General features: G+C 38.1%; 1 protein-coding gene across 5 annotated transcripts in view; it reads left to right on the top strand.

Moving 5' to 3' along the window:
• The window catches only part of ZNF800 (zinc finger protein 800), a 33,046-nt gene extending 20,981 nt beyond the window's left edge, over window positions 1-12,065 (top strand). For 4 of the 5 annotated variants that reach the window (XM_073328257.2, XM_073328256.2, XM_073328259.2 and 1 more), the window contains exon 5: window positions 6,931-9,857. In XM_073328257.2, coding sequence (XP_073184358.1) covers window positions 6,931-8,621 — 1,691 coding nt within the window. In that variant the 3' untranslated portion in view covers window positions 8,622-9,857. Of the gene's footprint in view, window positions 1-6,930; window positions 9,858-9,886 lie in introns of those variants that run through there. The other variant, XM_073328260.2, reaches the window with a different exon arrangement.
• Window positions 12,066-12,690: the final 625 nt, after the last annotated feature.

The raw sequence follows: 12,690 nt of genomic DNA, 5'->3' as shown, positions 1-12,690 counted from the left end.
TAGCTTTTGTTTAATGAGGAATATAGTCATCAGATCTTTCTGTTTAACGGGGTGTTACTGCGTTACAGATTGAGCATCGTTGCAACACCTGTTTGTTGATTCTCATGATTTGATCAAACTGAGTGAAATCTCTGTACACATGTAACAGACCAGGCTTGTCTAGCAAATGTTACTATTTAAAAAAAAATAAAAAATCGGCAGGAGTGCTGTTCTTCGTTTTTGTTTTTTTAATGTACTTGAAATATTGAATAAAATGTAACCAGATATCTAAATATTCATCTGTCTTCCCCCCCCCCCCCCTTCTCTTGCTGGGTACATAATGGTGTGTTAACTTTTCCATAAACACAACCTCCCTTATTTTTTTTTTTTAAACCATTCCTCTGTGGTTGAGCTATTTTTCTTTTTCCAGTAAGAGGCTACCAGTAGCCAAGCAGCTATTAGAAGATGAGAGATTAATTCTTCATTTTCTCTTTTGTCACCATTTTCATGGAGGAATCTAGGAGGATTACCAAAGGATTATTTGGTAATAAATATCCAACACTTCATGATATTTAGTTATGGATAGGGGTCTACCAAATTTTCAGCCATGAAAATCGTGTCACGGACTGTGAAATATGGTCTCCCCCGTGAAATCTGATCTCCAGCCACCCAGCTCTGAAGGCCGTGCCACTTGCCTGCAGCAGGGAGAGAAGTAAGGGTGACGATACCGTGACCCCTTAAAAGGGTCGGGGCCCCTAACTTGAGAAATGACATGTTTTTCGTGGGTTGGTCATGCATAAATAGCAAATTTTATGGATGTGTAACACACTTTCAAAATTTGCCATTTATGCCATGACCAACCTCTGAAAACTGTGATTTCTTTGCAATTTAAGTGGTCCTACTTAGGGACTGAATCCCAGTACTTTCTAATGACTGGACATGTTGACCATATATGCATAAATATCTCCCCTTTCATCACAGTTTCTACATTAATCACCATTCAGTCAATATTCATTTTTGAACCTGAGCGGTGTGAAATAGTACCTTAAAGACATTTTCTTTTTTTGTGTTACAGACTGAGGTTGTCTTGTCCTCTTTTCCAGATCAAACACCATTTCTCTGTGGTAATTTTTTTCTAAACTGGTCCTTCTCCTAGCTGTCATATATGAACTTTTTTTTGGTTGGGAAAGATGTCTGCAAAGATTGATAGAAATTAGTTATGTGTTTTGCTTTCTATTGACCAGATGTTATTAAAGTTCACTTTCTTGAAAACCTGTTTTATACAGAAAGTTAGAATGCCTGACTTAAAAGTACTGGTACCAGGGGGAGAGCAGACCAGTTAAAGTTAGTTTTGATCTCTAAATAAGTTAGTTTCTTTACTGTGTAGTTGGCCAACTGTGTGTATTCCATGGCTTCTCCAATATTTGAAGTTCTCTGATTTGCGATGTGGATTAAGATCAGGATTATTTGCAAGGAGTGTCATTGGCAAGGGAAAATAATTTCTCACCTCTAATTCTAGTCCAAACCTGTAGAGTAACCTTTGCTAAAGAATGTGTATACATTTCTGGAAGGTGTGGTTTTTTCATTAAGTCAGGGAGCCTAGCGATGTCTACACTGCTGCAATTTTCTTGTTCAATAAAGACCCAGTGTTGGCTGGGTTAAAGCGTCCCCAGTCCATTACTGCTTTGCGCTGGCCGGCTCGATAGTACTGTAGATTATTTGGGACAGGTAGTCCACCCTGTTTAATGTAACTGTATAAAGTATCTTACTCTTTGGTCTGTTCTTATTCCATATAAATTCTAACATCCTGTAAAAGAAAGAGTACTTGTGGCACCTTAGAGACTAACAAATTTATTTGAGCATAAGCTTTCGTGAGCTATAGCTCACTTCATTGGATGCATTCAGTGGAAACTACAGTGGGGAGATTTGTATACATAGAGAACATGAAACAATGGGTATTACCATACACACTGTAACGAGAGTGATCACTTAAGGTGAGCTATTACGAGCTGGGGGGTGGAACCTTTTGTAGTGATGATCAAGGTGGGCCATTTCCAGCAGTTGACAAGAACGTCTGAGGAACAGTGGGGGGTAGGGGGGTGATGGGATAAACCTGGGGAAATAGTTTTACTTTGTGTAATGACCCATCCACTCCCAGTCTCTATTCAAGCCTAAGTTAATTGTATCCAGTTTGCAAATTAATTCCAGTTCAGCATTCTCTCGTTGGAGTCTATTTTTGAAGTTTTTTTTGTTGAAGAATTGCCACTTTTAGGTCTGTAATCGAGTGACCAGAAAGATTGAAGTGTTCTCCAACTGGTTTTTGAATGTGTTAATTCTTGACATCGGATTTGTGTCCATTTATTCTTTTACGTAGAGACTGTCCAGTTTGACCAATGTACATGGCAGAGGGGCATTGCTGGCACATGATGGCATATATTACATTGGTAGATGTGCAGGTGAACGAGCCTCTGGTAGTGTGGCTGATGTGATTAGGCCTATGATGGTGTCCTCCTGAATAGATATGTGGACACAGTTGGCAACGGGCTTTGTTGCAAGGATAGGTTCCTGGGTTAGTGGTTGTGGTGTGTGGTTGCTGGTGAGTATTTGCTTCAGGTTGCGGGGCTGCCTGTAAGCAAGGACTGGCCTGTCTTCCAAGATCTGTGAGAGTGAGGGATCATCCTTGAGGATAGGTTGTAGATCCTTGATGATGTGTTGGAGGGGTTTTAGTTGGGGGCTGAAGGTGATGGCTAGTGGCGTTCTGTTGTTGTCTTTGTTGGGCCTGTCCTGTAGTAGGTGACTTCTGGGTACTCTTCTGGCTCTGTCAGTCTGTTTGTTCACTTCAGCAGGTGGGTATTGTAGTTGTAAGAATGCTTGATAGAGCATTTTTCCTGAGGAAACTACAGTCCATCGGTGATCTTCCTGAAAACACCATCCTGGCCACTATGGATGTAGAAACCCTCTACACCAACGTTCCACACAAATATTTTATAGCATTTGTTGTCCATTTGTACCTACATGTTTTCTGGAGGTGTGACTTTTCAGAGTCTGGCAAATTTGTTTTAAATCCAGATGCTTTCCCAAAGTCCTGGACTTCGTTAGAGACTAATTTTAGGGAAATATTTGGTTTAAATAAAATTATTACATCTGCATAGAGTGTTATTTTATTATGTGCTCCTGCAGGTTTCATTCGTGCAGTGAATTCCTTGTTTCTTATCCGCTGAGCAAAAGACTCGATGGCCAGTGCAAAAATTACAGGTGGAGACTAAGCAATTTTTTAATTCAATGGGAGATTTAACCCCATTACTTGCACAGCTGCTCTTCTGCTGGTGTAAAGAGCAGTTATCCATTTAAGGAACTGGGGGTCCTTTACAGGACAGGACTTGAAACAGAAAGTTGTTCGAGGAGCGTCCCTGTGGGGCTCCACTTCAGGTGAATATGCATCCCTGCACCTTTGGGTTTGTCTACACTACTGCTTAAGTTGATGCAACTTACGTTGCTCAGGGGTGTGAAAAAACCACCCAGCACATCCCTCGGCCCATGCCGCTTCCCGAAGCCCCCATTGGCCTGGAGCAGCAAACCACTGCCAGTGGGAGCTGCGATCAGCCAAACCTGCGGATGCGGAAGGTAAAGAAACCGGCCTGTCCTGCTAGGGACTTACCCTGATGGGCTGTGTGCCAAAGGTTGCTGATCCCTGCCCTAGCCCCACCACTCCGCCACAGGGCAGAAGCCCCAAGCTTTGCTCCCAGTCTATTAGGTGGAAAATGTGGGGGTGGGGGGGACTCCACAAGCCGCACTTTTACTGTAAAAGAGCCAAATATGGCTCACAAGCCGTGGTTTGTCCACTCCTGGTCTGTTTTAAAATGCAGAACACAGCTATTACTGATCATCCCAATTAAAGCATACTTCATACTGTTTTCTTTGTAATGTTAACATAATTACTGTTCAATTGGTCATTCCTGGTGACTCCCAGGAAATTGGGTTAGTCTTTAGGTTACTCCTCTAGTATCAGAGTTCTTTTGTTCAGTTTCACTTCTGCCATTGCCAGTATGGTCTCTAGAGTCGTATGTTTTTTCTTTTCCTAATTCCCTTTTCCTGGGTTTTACTATTTGCCAAGGGTTTTTCAGTGGCTTATCTGTAGTTACAACCTCTGGAGAAAGAAAAGGAGGACTTGTGGCACCTTAGAGACTAACCAATTTATCTGAGCATGAGCTTTCGTGAGCTCCAGGTGCCACAAGTACTCCTTTTCTTTTTGCGAATACAGCCTAACACGGCTGTTACTCTGATACCTCTGGAGAGTCGTCTTGTACATTTGAGATTTGGATTTCTATCCCAAGCATCTTGAATGTACTTTCTCCTTGTTTAAAGTCTTATAATACTGATTTTTTGAAAGCTAAGTGGGAATCACCTTTCGCAGTGGATATCTGCCCTGCTAAGTGCTGCTGTAATTTTCCCAGTGCTGTTTTTTTTCTTTTTTAAAGTTAGGGCAGAGAGATCATGGCCCTTGAGTTTGAACTCTGAATGCTCTGACTTCTTTTCATAATTAAATTTTTCTGCTGATAATTGCGACATTTCAGCATTAGGTCTCTGGGTTTATTATTTATTATGAGGCCTGTGGGGGGAAGGGCAGGAAGGGAGGCGTAGTGCCCTGTGTGCTTTCTCCACCTTTACCTCTTACAGACAGCTCAGCTGTAATGACCCCACAATTAACCTTTTTACGTACCAGATTGGGTTTCCTCCTTCAGCATTTTCAGGCAGTTCCTTAATTCTGATGATCCTTCTCACTCTGTTTTCTGTGTAATCCACTATAAGCAGAATAACTCTCTGCTCTAGCTCTGCCCTCTGTGTATGTCTACGCTGCATTTAGACATCCGTGGCTAGCCCACACCAGCTGGCTTGGGCTTAGGGGCTCTTTAATTGCAGCTTAGACTTTTGGCCTTGGGCTGCAGCCTGAGCCCAGAAGTCTACTCAGCACTTAAACAGCCCCTTAGTCTGAGTCAGCTGGCACAGGCCAGCCATGTGTGGGTATCTAATCACGCTGTAGACCTACTCTCACTTGCTTCTCTTAGGCCAGTCTCTAGCATAGGGCTCACTATTCCAAGTCCGTAACTTCCTTCTTGACTGCAAGAAGCTTGGTTGTGATACCATCTCTGATGGAATTCTACTCTGAGGTCATCTCCAGAATGTCTGCTTCGGAAGCAATTTGATTTTTTTTCAGCCCTGGCATTTCTGCCTGATTTGGCTGCCATGTGTCCCACCACACTGCCAGAAACCGTCTTCTGAGTGAGGTATCTTTACATTTTTGGATTTTCTTAGAGAATCCATCCTCTGCAACTTTGATCTGTTTTTTGCGGGTGGAGCTTAGTAGGTTTCGGGAATTGATGGAGGCAAGTTGCTCTGCTGTTACTTCAGAGAGCCATTTTATTCTGGTCTCTCTTCATAACCAGCCATTTTAGCCAATCGATTGACTGATTGTTTTTAGGAAAGGTGTTAGCTAGTCAATGGATTTGAGAGAGACCAAGAAATGTTGTATTGGTTTAATGTTCACATCCTATATCAAGAACTGTAACTTGCATCTTCTCTGGATGATCTAATAGAGCTTTATCTCTAGTTAACTGTAAGGTTATTGACAACTCTTTTTAAAAACATCTTTAGAGGTAGTTTATAATATATTCTAATATACTGTCATATGCAGATATTAATATATCCTGAAAATAATAGAATTGCAGGGAAAATGTGTCCCAGTTCTTAATTTAGTTTTGGTGATTCAGTAAGACTTTCAGGATAATGGATTTTGAGGAACATGTGAGGAGTATTTTGTTAATTGGTTGAGGGCTCATTATAAATTGAACATATAACTAATTTCACTTGGAGGGGTGGATCAATAATTATCCTTTTTAGTCTGTCATAAATATCTACAAACAAAATTTCATCTGAGCTTAAAACACCTTATGCTGCCTTGACCTTTCCATTGCAAGTTATTTTAATATTAATATAGCTGTTTAAAATTGAAACATTTAAAGTAAAATTTAAAGTAGCTTATTAAAACAATTTTTGATTTGTTTACACAGATTTAAATGATCTGAACGCTAATCATATTAAGGTTATTTTGAAAAGTGCTGTTTTATGTATATCTATTTCAATTTACCAAGCACCCATCTAGCACTCTAGGCACTACCCATTTTATAAAAAGTTCTTTCTGCCAATGAAACTTCTAACCCACCACAAATGAAATTCTCCTTTCATCCTCGTACCCTATTTATGTTGTTCCCTTATGGGAAGCTTGTGGTTGTATAGGCCTTGTAGTGTGTCCTAAAAGGTCAGTACATCTGGGATCTGACGGACAAAGTTGTGGGGTGAAGGGAGGCAGGGAGAAGTAACATCCAGAGTTGCAGGTCCTTCATTGAGACTACTCTACCTCTAGCCCCAGGAAAAGTTTTCCCTAATGATATTGTACACTAGGTAACACTCATGAAGAACAAGGTCAGGTGTTGCATCTTGATAATTTTGACTTTGGCCAGTAGTTGGTTTGTTGTTTTTAACTTTGGCCAGTAGTTGGTTTGTTGTTTTCCTAGAAAAGAAATTCTTTACAGATACAAAGGACATCTTAAACTGGGGGGCTGCCAGTTTAAGTGTACCAGAAGGAGTTAATCTCTGAGGTAAACTAAGTTCCTTAATAATTCTAAGGACATTTATCCTGATGCAATAAAAATATTTGTTGATTATCCAGAGAAAATCCACTACTGGAAATGGTAACTGGTGGTTCAATTGGCAAATTAAGCAAGATTTCTCCCCAGTTAGGCTGGATGTAATTATAGCAATTGTTGGAAGGTAGTACAAACATGAACTTTGAGTTAAAAACAAAATTCGTGGGCACATAATTCAATGATTGGGCCAAAATTCAAACAATTTGAGATTTCTAGATGATTAAACAATAACCTTTTGTTTTTACAGACCTCCCAGATGTCAATGATAAACAAAGCCAAGCTGTAAATAATCTCCTGGAAGCCATTTATCCTAGAGTGGACAAACAAGAATATGTAATTAAGCTAGAACCTATAGAAACAAATCAGAATGCTGTGTTTCAGTATGTTTCAAGGACTGACCATCCAGAAGAGAATATTGAGATTAGCAGTAGTCCTGATCAAGATCCATTACAAATACAGGAACCTACCACTGAGCAGCCCAAAACTGTTTCAACTCCCGATACAGAAACTTTAGAGTCGCCACCTGCTGATGCTGTAATAAATGTAATGCCTGCTCCTGACGAACAACCTCCAGCATTAAATCCTGAATTGGACTCTTCTGATAATTCTGATTTTGGCCACCAGTTGATTTGTTGTCTGTGTAGAAAAGAATTTCATTCCAGACGAAGTGTACGTCGGCACATTAGAAAAGTACACAAAAAAAAGATGGAAGAACTAAAGAAGTACATAGAAACGAAAAAGAAACCAAATCAGCGCTCCACAAAAGGACGAAATAAGAATGTGCTTGTAACATTAGGTAGAAGTTGTCCTGTATGTTATAAATCATTTGCTACAAAAGCCAATGTAAGGAGGCATTTTGATGAAGTTCATAGGGGGTTAAGGAGGGATTCCATTACTCCTGATATAGCTACAAAGCCTGGGCAACCTTTGTTCTTGGATACAGTTTCTGCTAAAAAATCTTTTAAGACCCGAAAACAAAAGTCTTCGTCAAAGGCTGAATACAATTTAACTGCATGCAAATGCCTTCTGTGCAAGAGAAAATATAGTTCACAAATAATGCTTAAAAGGCACATGCAAATTGTTCACAAGATAACGCTTTCTGGAAAGAACTCTAAAAGAGAGAAAGGACCCAATAATACTGCCAACGGCACGGAAATAAAAGTAAAAGTTGAACCAGCAGATTCTGTAGAATCTTCAACCCCTTCCATAACCCTTTCTCCACAGAATGAATTAAAGGGAACAAGTCATTCAAATGAGAAAAAGAACACACCGGCAGCACAGAAAAATAAAGTTAAACGAGACCTTGAAACCCCTAAATCAACCAATCCATCTGCTGCAGGTGGCCAGCAAAAAACAAGGAAGCCAAAACTTTCAGCTGGCTTTGACTTCAAGCAGCTTTACTGTAAACTGTGTAAACGTCAATTTACTTCTAAACAGAACTTGACAAAACACATTGAGTTGCACACAGATGGAAATAACATTTATGTTAAATTCTACAGGTGTCCTCTCTGCACTTACGAAACACGTCGCAAACGTGATGTGATAAGGCATATAACTGTAGTTCATAAAAAGTCATCACGTTACCTTGGTAAAATAACTGCAAGTTTAGAAATCAGAGCAATAAAAAAGCCTATTGATTTTGTTCTAAATAAGGTGGCAAAAAGAGGCCCTCAGAGGGATGAAGCAAGACAGATTGGTTCAAAACAGGATGTCACCTGTAACTCACCGAGTAAAAAGTTTGAAGGAGCTGATGTTGGCATAGAAGTAAAAGTCACAAAAAACTTTTCTCTTCACAGATGCAATAAATGTGGAAAGGCATTTGCCAAAAAGACCTTTCTAGAACATCATAAGAAAACTCACAAGGCAAATGCATCTCATTCACCAGAAGAAAACAAAACCAAAGGCAGAAGTACAAGATCAAAAGCTCTTGTCTGGTGAGAAACAGCTAGTGTTTTGCCTTTATTTAAAAACAAACAAAACAAAAACACGCGCCCCCCCCCCAATTTTATTATTTTGTTGCCTGAACAGATACTTTTCAATAGACTTGATGGTGTGGGAGATACAAAAGTAATGTGGCTATCTCATTTGCCTCTTCAGTAAAATGTTTTCAGTGGCTTGGAGACAAGTCAATTTCTAAATTTTTTTCTTCAGGAAGTTGCAACCTAATACAGTTAGGCTGTACAGTTCTTCTAAACTGTTTTAATATTATAAAAATCAATTTATATTGGCTTATGTTTACAGTAGACATTTTACAATTAGTTTTGCACTTGTTTGGTACTTGTTCACATGGTTTGTCCTGCTAATGTACACATTTGTAGGATAGTTACAAAAATATTATGGGACATTTATAGCTGATGTAAAAGTAAATTACAGCAGAGTAAATAAATCTCTACATCTAACTTGGAATGATCAGCCAGCAGTAAACTGTATTATTTTTCTTTTAACTTACTCTATTAAGTTTCCTTCACCTTCCCAACATCTTGGTATAATCCTAAAAACATCTCTTTGCATGAGTAAGAGTTTCCAGGATAGGGCCTTAAATTTGGATGGTTTTTTTTTATCGTGATGACTTGACTTGTTTTTCTGAAGTCCTGCTTCAAAGAAAAAATGGTGACACAGAGGTAGTCTTCTAATAAAATATTGTATCTTAGTTAAATGGAAATAACCTATAGATGGCCATTTTAGATTTCAGAATCATTATAGTTTTTACCTGAAGGCTTTTTGGATATTGCAGAGATTTGTAATAAAAACAGGCATGCCGGGCGGGGGTGTGGAGAGGAGTAGTCTTTAAATTATTACTTTGGAACTCTCTCCTTATAACAAATACCTGTTAAGTGAAAATAAGGCTAAATACATGTGCCTTGTGCTGTACCTGCTATTGACCTCAACTCAGAAGTGCTCTCTTCCCGAAGGCAACTCTGTCTTGGTTCACCTTCTGCAGTGGATTACCAGTCAGGCATACGTAGGTGGGTTTTCAGTGGTTTAGTAACCACTTTCTGCTAAAGAAAATGCAACTTAATAATGAGCTGGGTTCTCTTAAAATTACAGTAATCTTGTCTGAGGAAGAGAGCGTTTTTAAATTTTTTGTTTGTGGTAAATTTTAGGTACCACCTTGTGTTTAAAAATGATTTCACTGTTGTATAACTAGAAAACAAGTTGTATTGGTAAACTCAAAATATTAATTTATTCCCATTTCTCCTCAGATAACTTCAAGTGATGTACGGAAAGTTTGGAGTTCATTTGAGTGGAAAGACTTTAATTTGGTGTTAGAACCACTAATATCTTGAAAATGATACCATAAGAAAAATGAGGAAATACTTTTTCATAAACTATTGTTTGCTTACTAAATTAATACCTATTCTCATGGCTTGTTATATGACAGTGCCTCATTCCAACACTGTCAGGTAACTGTTGACTTGCAATGCACAACATGCATCTATAGACTAGTTAACTACCCTTGTCTCTATGCAGTTCAGCAAAGTTATCAATAGAAAGTGAACTTTTTGTGCTTCAAAAATAAAAAAACTCTTTACAAAAAGCATTTTGGAGAAGAAAACTTACTTTCATTTAGGAAATCAACTTGAGAGGTCACCACAGATACTGGCCTTAGTACTGCTAATGCTGATGAACCAATTCTGTGACTTATGTGGTATTCTACTTGGCTGGCAAACCTTTGCTTTGTTATGTACTGTTTTAAATTTATTACAAATGAATGTATAAGAGCAAACACCATATTAGTGTATATTGGCTGAATTGTTCTAATTTTTAGAAATTGTCATAACTTCAGTTTGTTCAGTTTGACTAATTTCCCAACTTTGGGGTGTACTGAATTTCACTGTACTAAAGTTGCTGCAGAGATATTGCCAATACTTTATTTTTCCATGCATGGTTCACAGGACAGCATTTCATTTGTAAACATTTAGGAAGTTTACAGAAACACCCACATTCCCTATTCCATATTCTTTAATTTTGTGTTTAAATTTTATACACAAGCACTTTAATGATAGTTGCAGTTAATTTTTCAGTTATTGTTTTAAAAAAACACACTAATGTTAATATGAAGGTAGTGAATATTTTCTGATGTTTTATAGACACAGACAATCCATGCACAACCACTTCTTATAATGCTAGTTTTATTTCTTTAAATATTAATAAAAGGGAAGATAGTGTGAGAGAAACTCAGAATATTTTTTTCTCGCAAGATCTTAAATGACCACTTTAGGTAGCACTTGACTTTATTGTAGGATTTGCAAAATGCTTACTGATCCTTTTGTCTATTTTATTTTATAATCAAGATTTTAGCAAAACAGTAGCACACCTACCATTATGAAAATCTTGGCAGGCTTCTGTGCCTCAATGTTTTTTTACTTTTTAGAAGATACTTTGTTTAGTGATTTGTGTCAAATTGCCACAATTTGAAAGGTACTGTACATCAGAAGAAATACCATGTTTTTATATAGGTTCACTCTCTTGCTTAGGGAGGTGCCTTGTCATATATACTTTTTGTATTAAAAAAAATCTAAAAATGTTGATCACAAGGTCATGAATTTAAAAAAAAATGCTTTTATGGATAAAAAATGTTTGGCCTTTTTAGTGCTTTGCACTAAAAAAAAATACACTGTGAATGGGAACTGGACTGTAACTGTTGCTGGAAATGTTCTATATTGAATGTACATGCTCTTGTTTGGATAAATGTACTGTATTTGGAAATAAATCAGACTGGAAGTTACTTTAACAAAGTGTGCTTAGACAAAAGGTGTATTCTAGTGAAACTGGAATGCTTTTCTTCAGTCAAACAAATTCAGTTACTACCAGCAGCTACACTTCAACATCTGCATTTCTATAAACTTTATTTCTCTATCATTGGGTCTGGTTTGTTGTATTATTCCACTGGAATTAAAAATACTTTTTGCCTTATGAGAAACTTAGCAGTTGGAGTGAACCCTTTTCTTCTACACTTATAATGATCTCCATTATGTAATTAAGAAATCATTGTCTAATCTTAGTTTTTACAAGTGACAGAAAACTATCCTTGTCTTGATTTTAGTTAAGCAAAATTTAATGTTATAGTCCTTGTTAATAGTGTTGTGACTCAAATACTGGTGCTCAGGAAGCTGAATATAATTTTTTTTAAGATCCTTATTTTTATATTAAAGAATGACAGAGGCTTTTGTAACCGTTATCAGAGGGGTAGCCGTGTTAGTCTGGATCTGTAGAAGAGGCAGAGAGTCCTGTGGCACCTTATAGACTAACGGACGTATTGGAGCATAAGCTTTCATGGGTGAATACTCACTTCGGATGCATGTGGGTATTTTGTAACAGTTACCCATTTTCATTTGGTTAGAATGTGCACAGAGAACCCCTACTGTTTGCTTATGATTTTAATAAATTAAAAAGTTGGTTGCCCTTACGTGTCCAGCTCCCTAGCACCTATTCTTAGATCTCTCTGTGTTGAGATTAGGAAAATAAAATGCAGGAGTGATGGTAGGTAGGTGGGGGTTACTCAGCTAACTCTAGTATTTCTACTGACTCCATCTTGGCTAAATTTAAAGTCTGCTGCTGAGATACTTGAAAGTGGAATTACATCTTTTCTAAAGGTAAGCCACACGTAACAGATTTCCACCCTTGGTCCATATATATGGTAGGTCAAAATGGCCCTAGCTCATAGGTGATTTACTGAATTGCTCTCTACTTGGTGGTGTTTCTACTTACAGATGAGGTTTAATAGCCAGCAACTGCCTCAACAATTGGTTCCTTTTTATCTTGTGGTGGGGTGAGGTCTATTGTTTGGCTCTTTCTGAAGCTCAAGTCTCCTTTTCCTTCTGATTACATAGAGGTTTTTTTTACCTCCTTTATTTCAAACAAAGAAAATAAACAAGTTTGTCTAGATGTATAAAAGATTTGTTGCACTTACTGAATCTTGAGTTTATATTGCCACTAAAGATTTTGGGAGAGATGGAAGGTCACAAAATTTGTCTTGTTTGTCTAGGTATTTTTTTCCTTCTCA

The sequence above is a fragment of the Lepidochelys kempii genome, chromosome 1, assembly GCF_965140285.1.
Source record: "Lepidochelys kempii isolate rLepKem1 chromosome 1, rLepKem1.hap1, whole genome shotgun sequence".
Lineage (NCBI taxonomy): Eukaryota > Metazoa > Chordata > Testudines > Cheloniidae > Lepidochelys > Lepidochelys kempii.
Note: the sequence above shows the minus strand (reverse complement) of the source record. Positions and strands in the feature narration are given on the sequence as shown.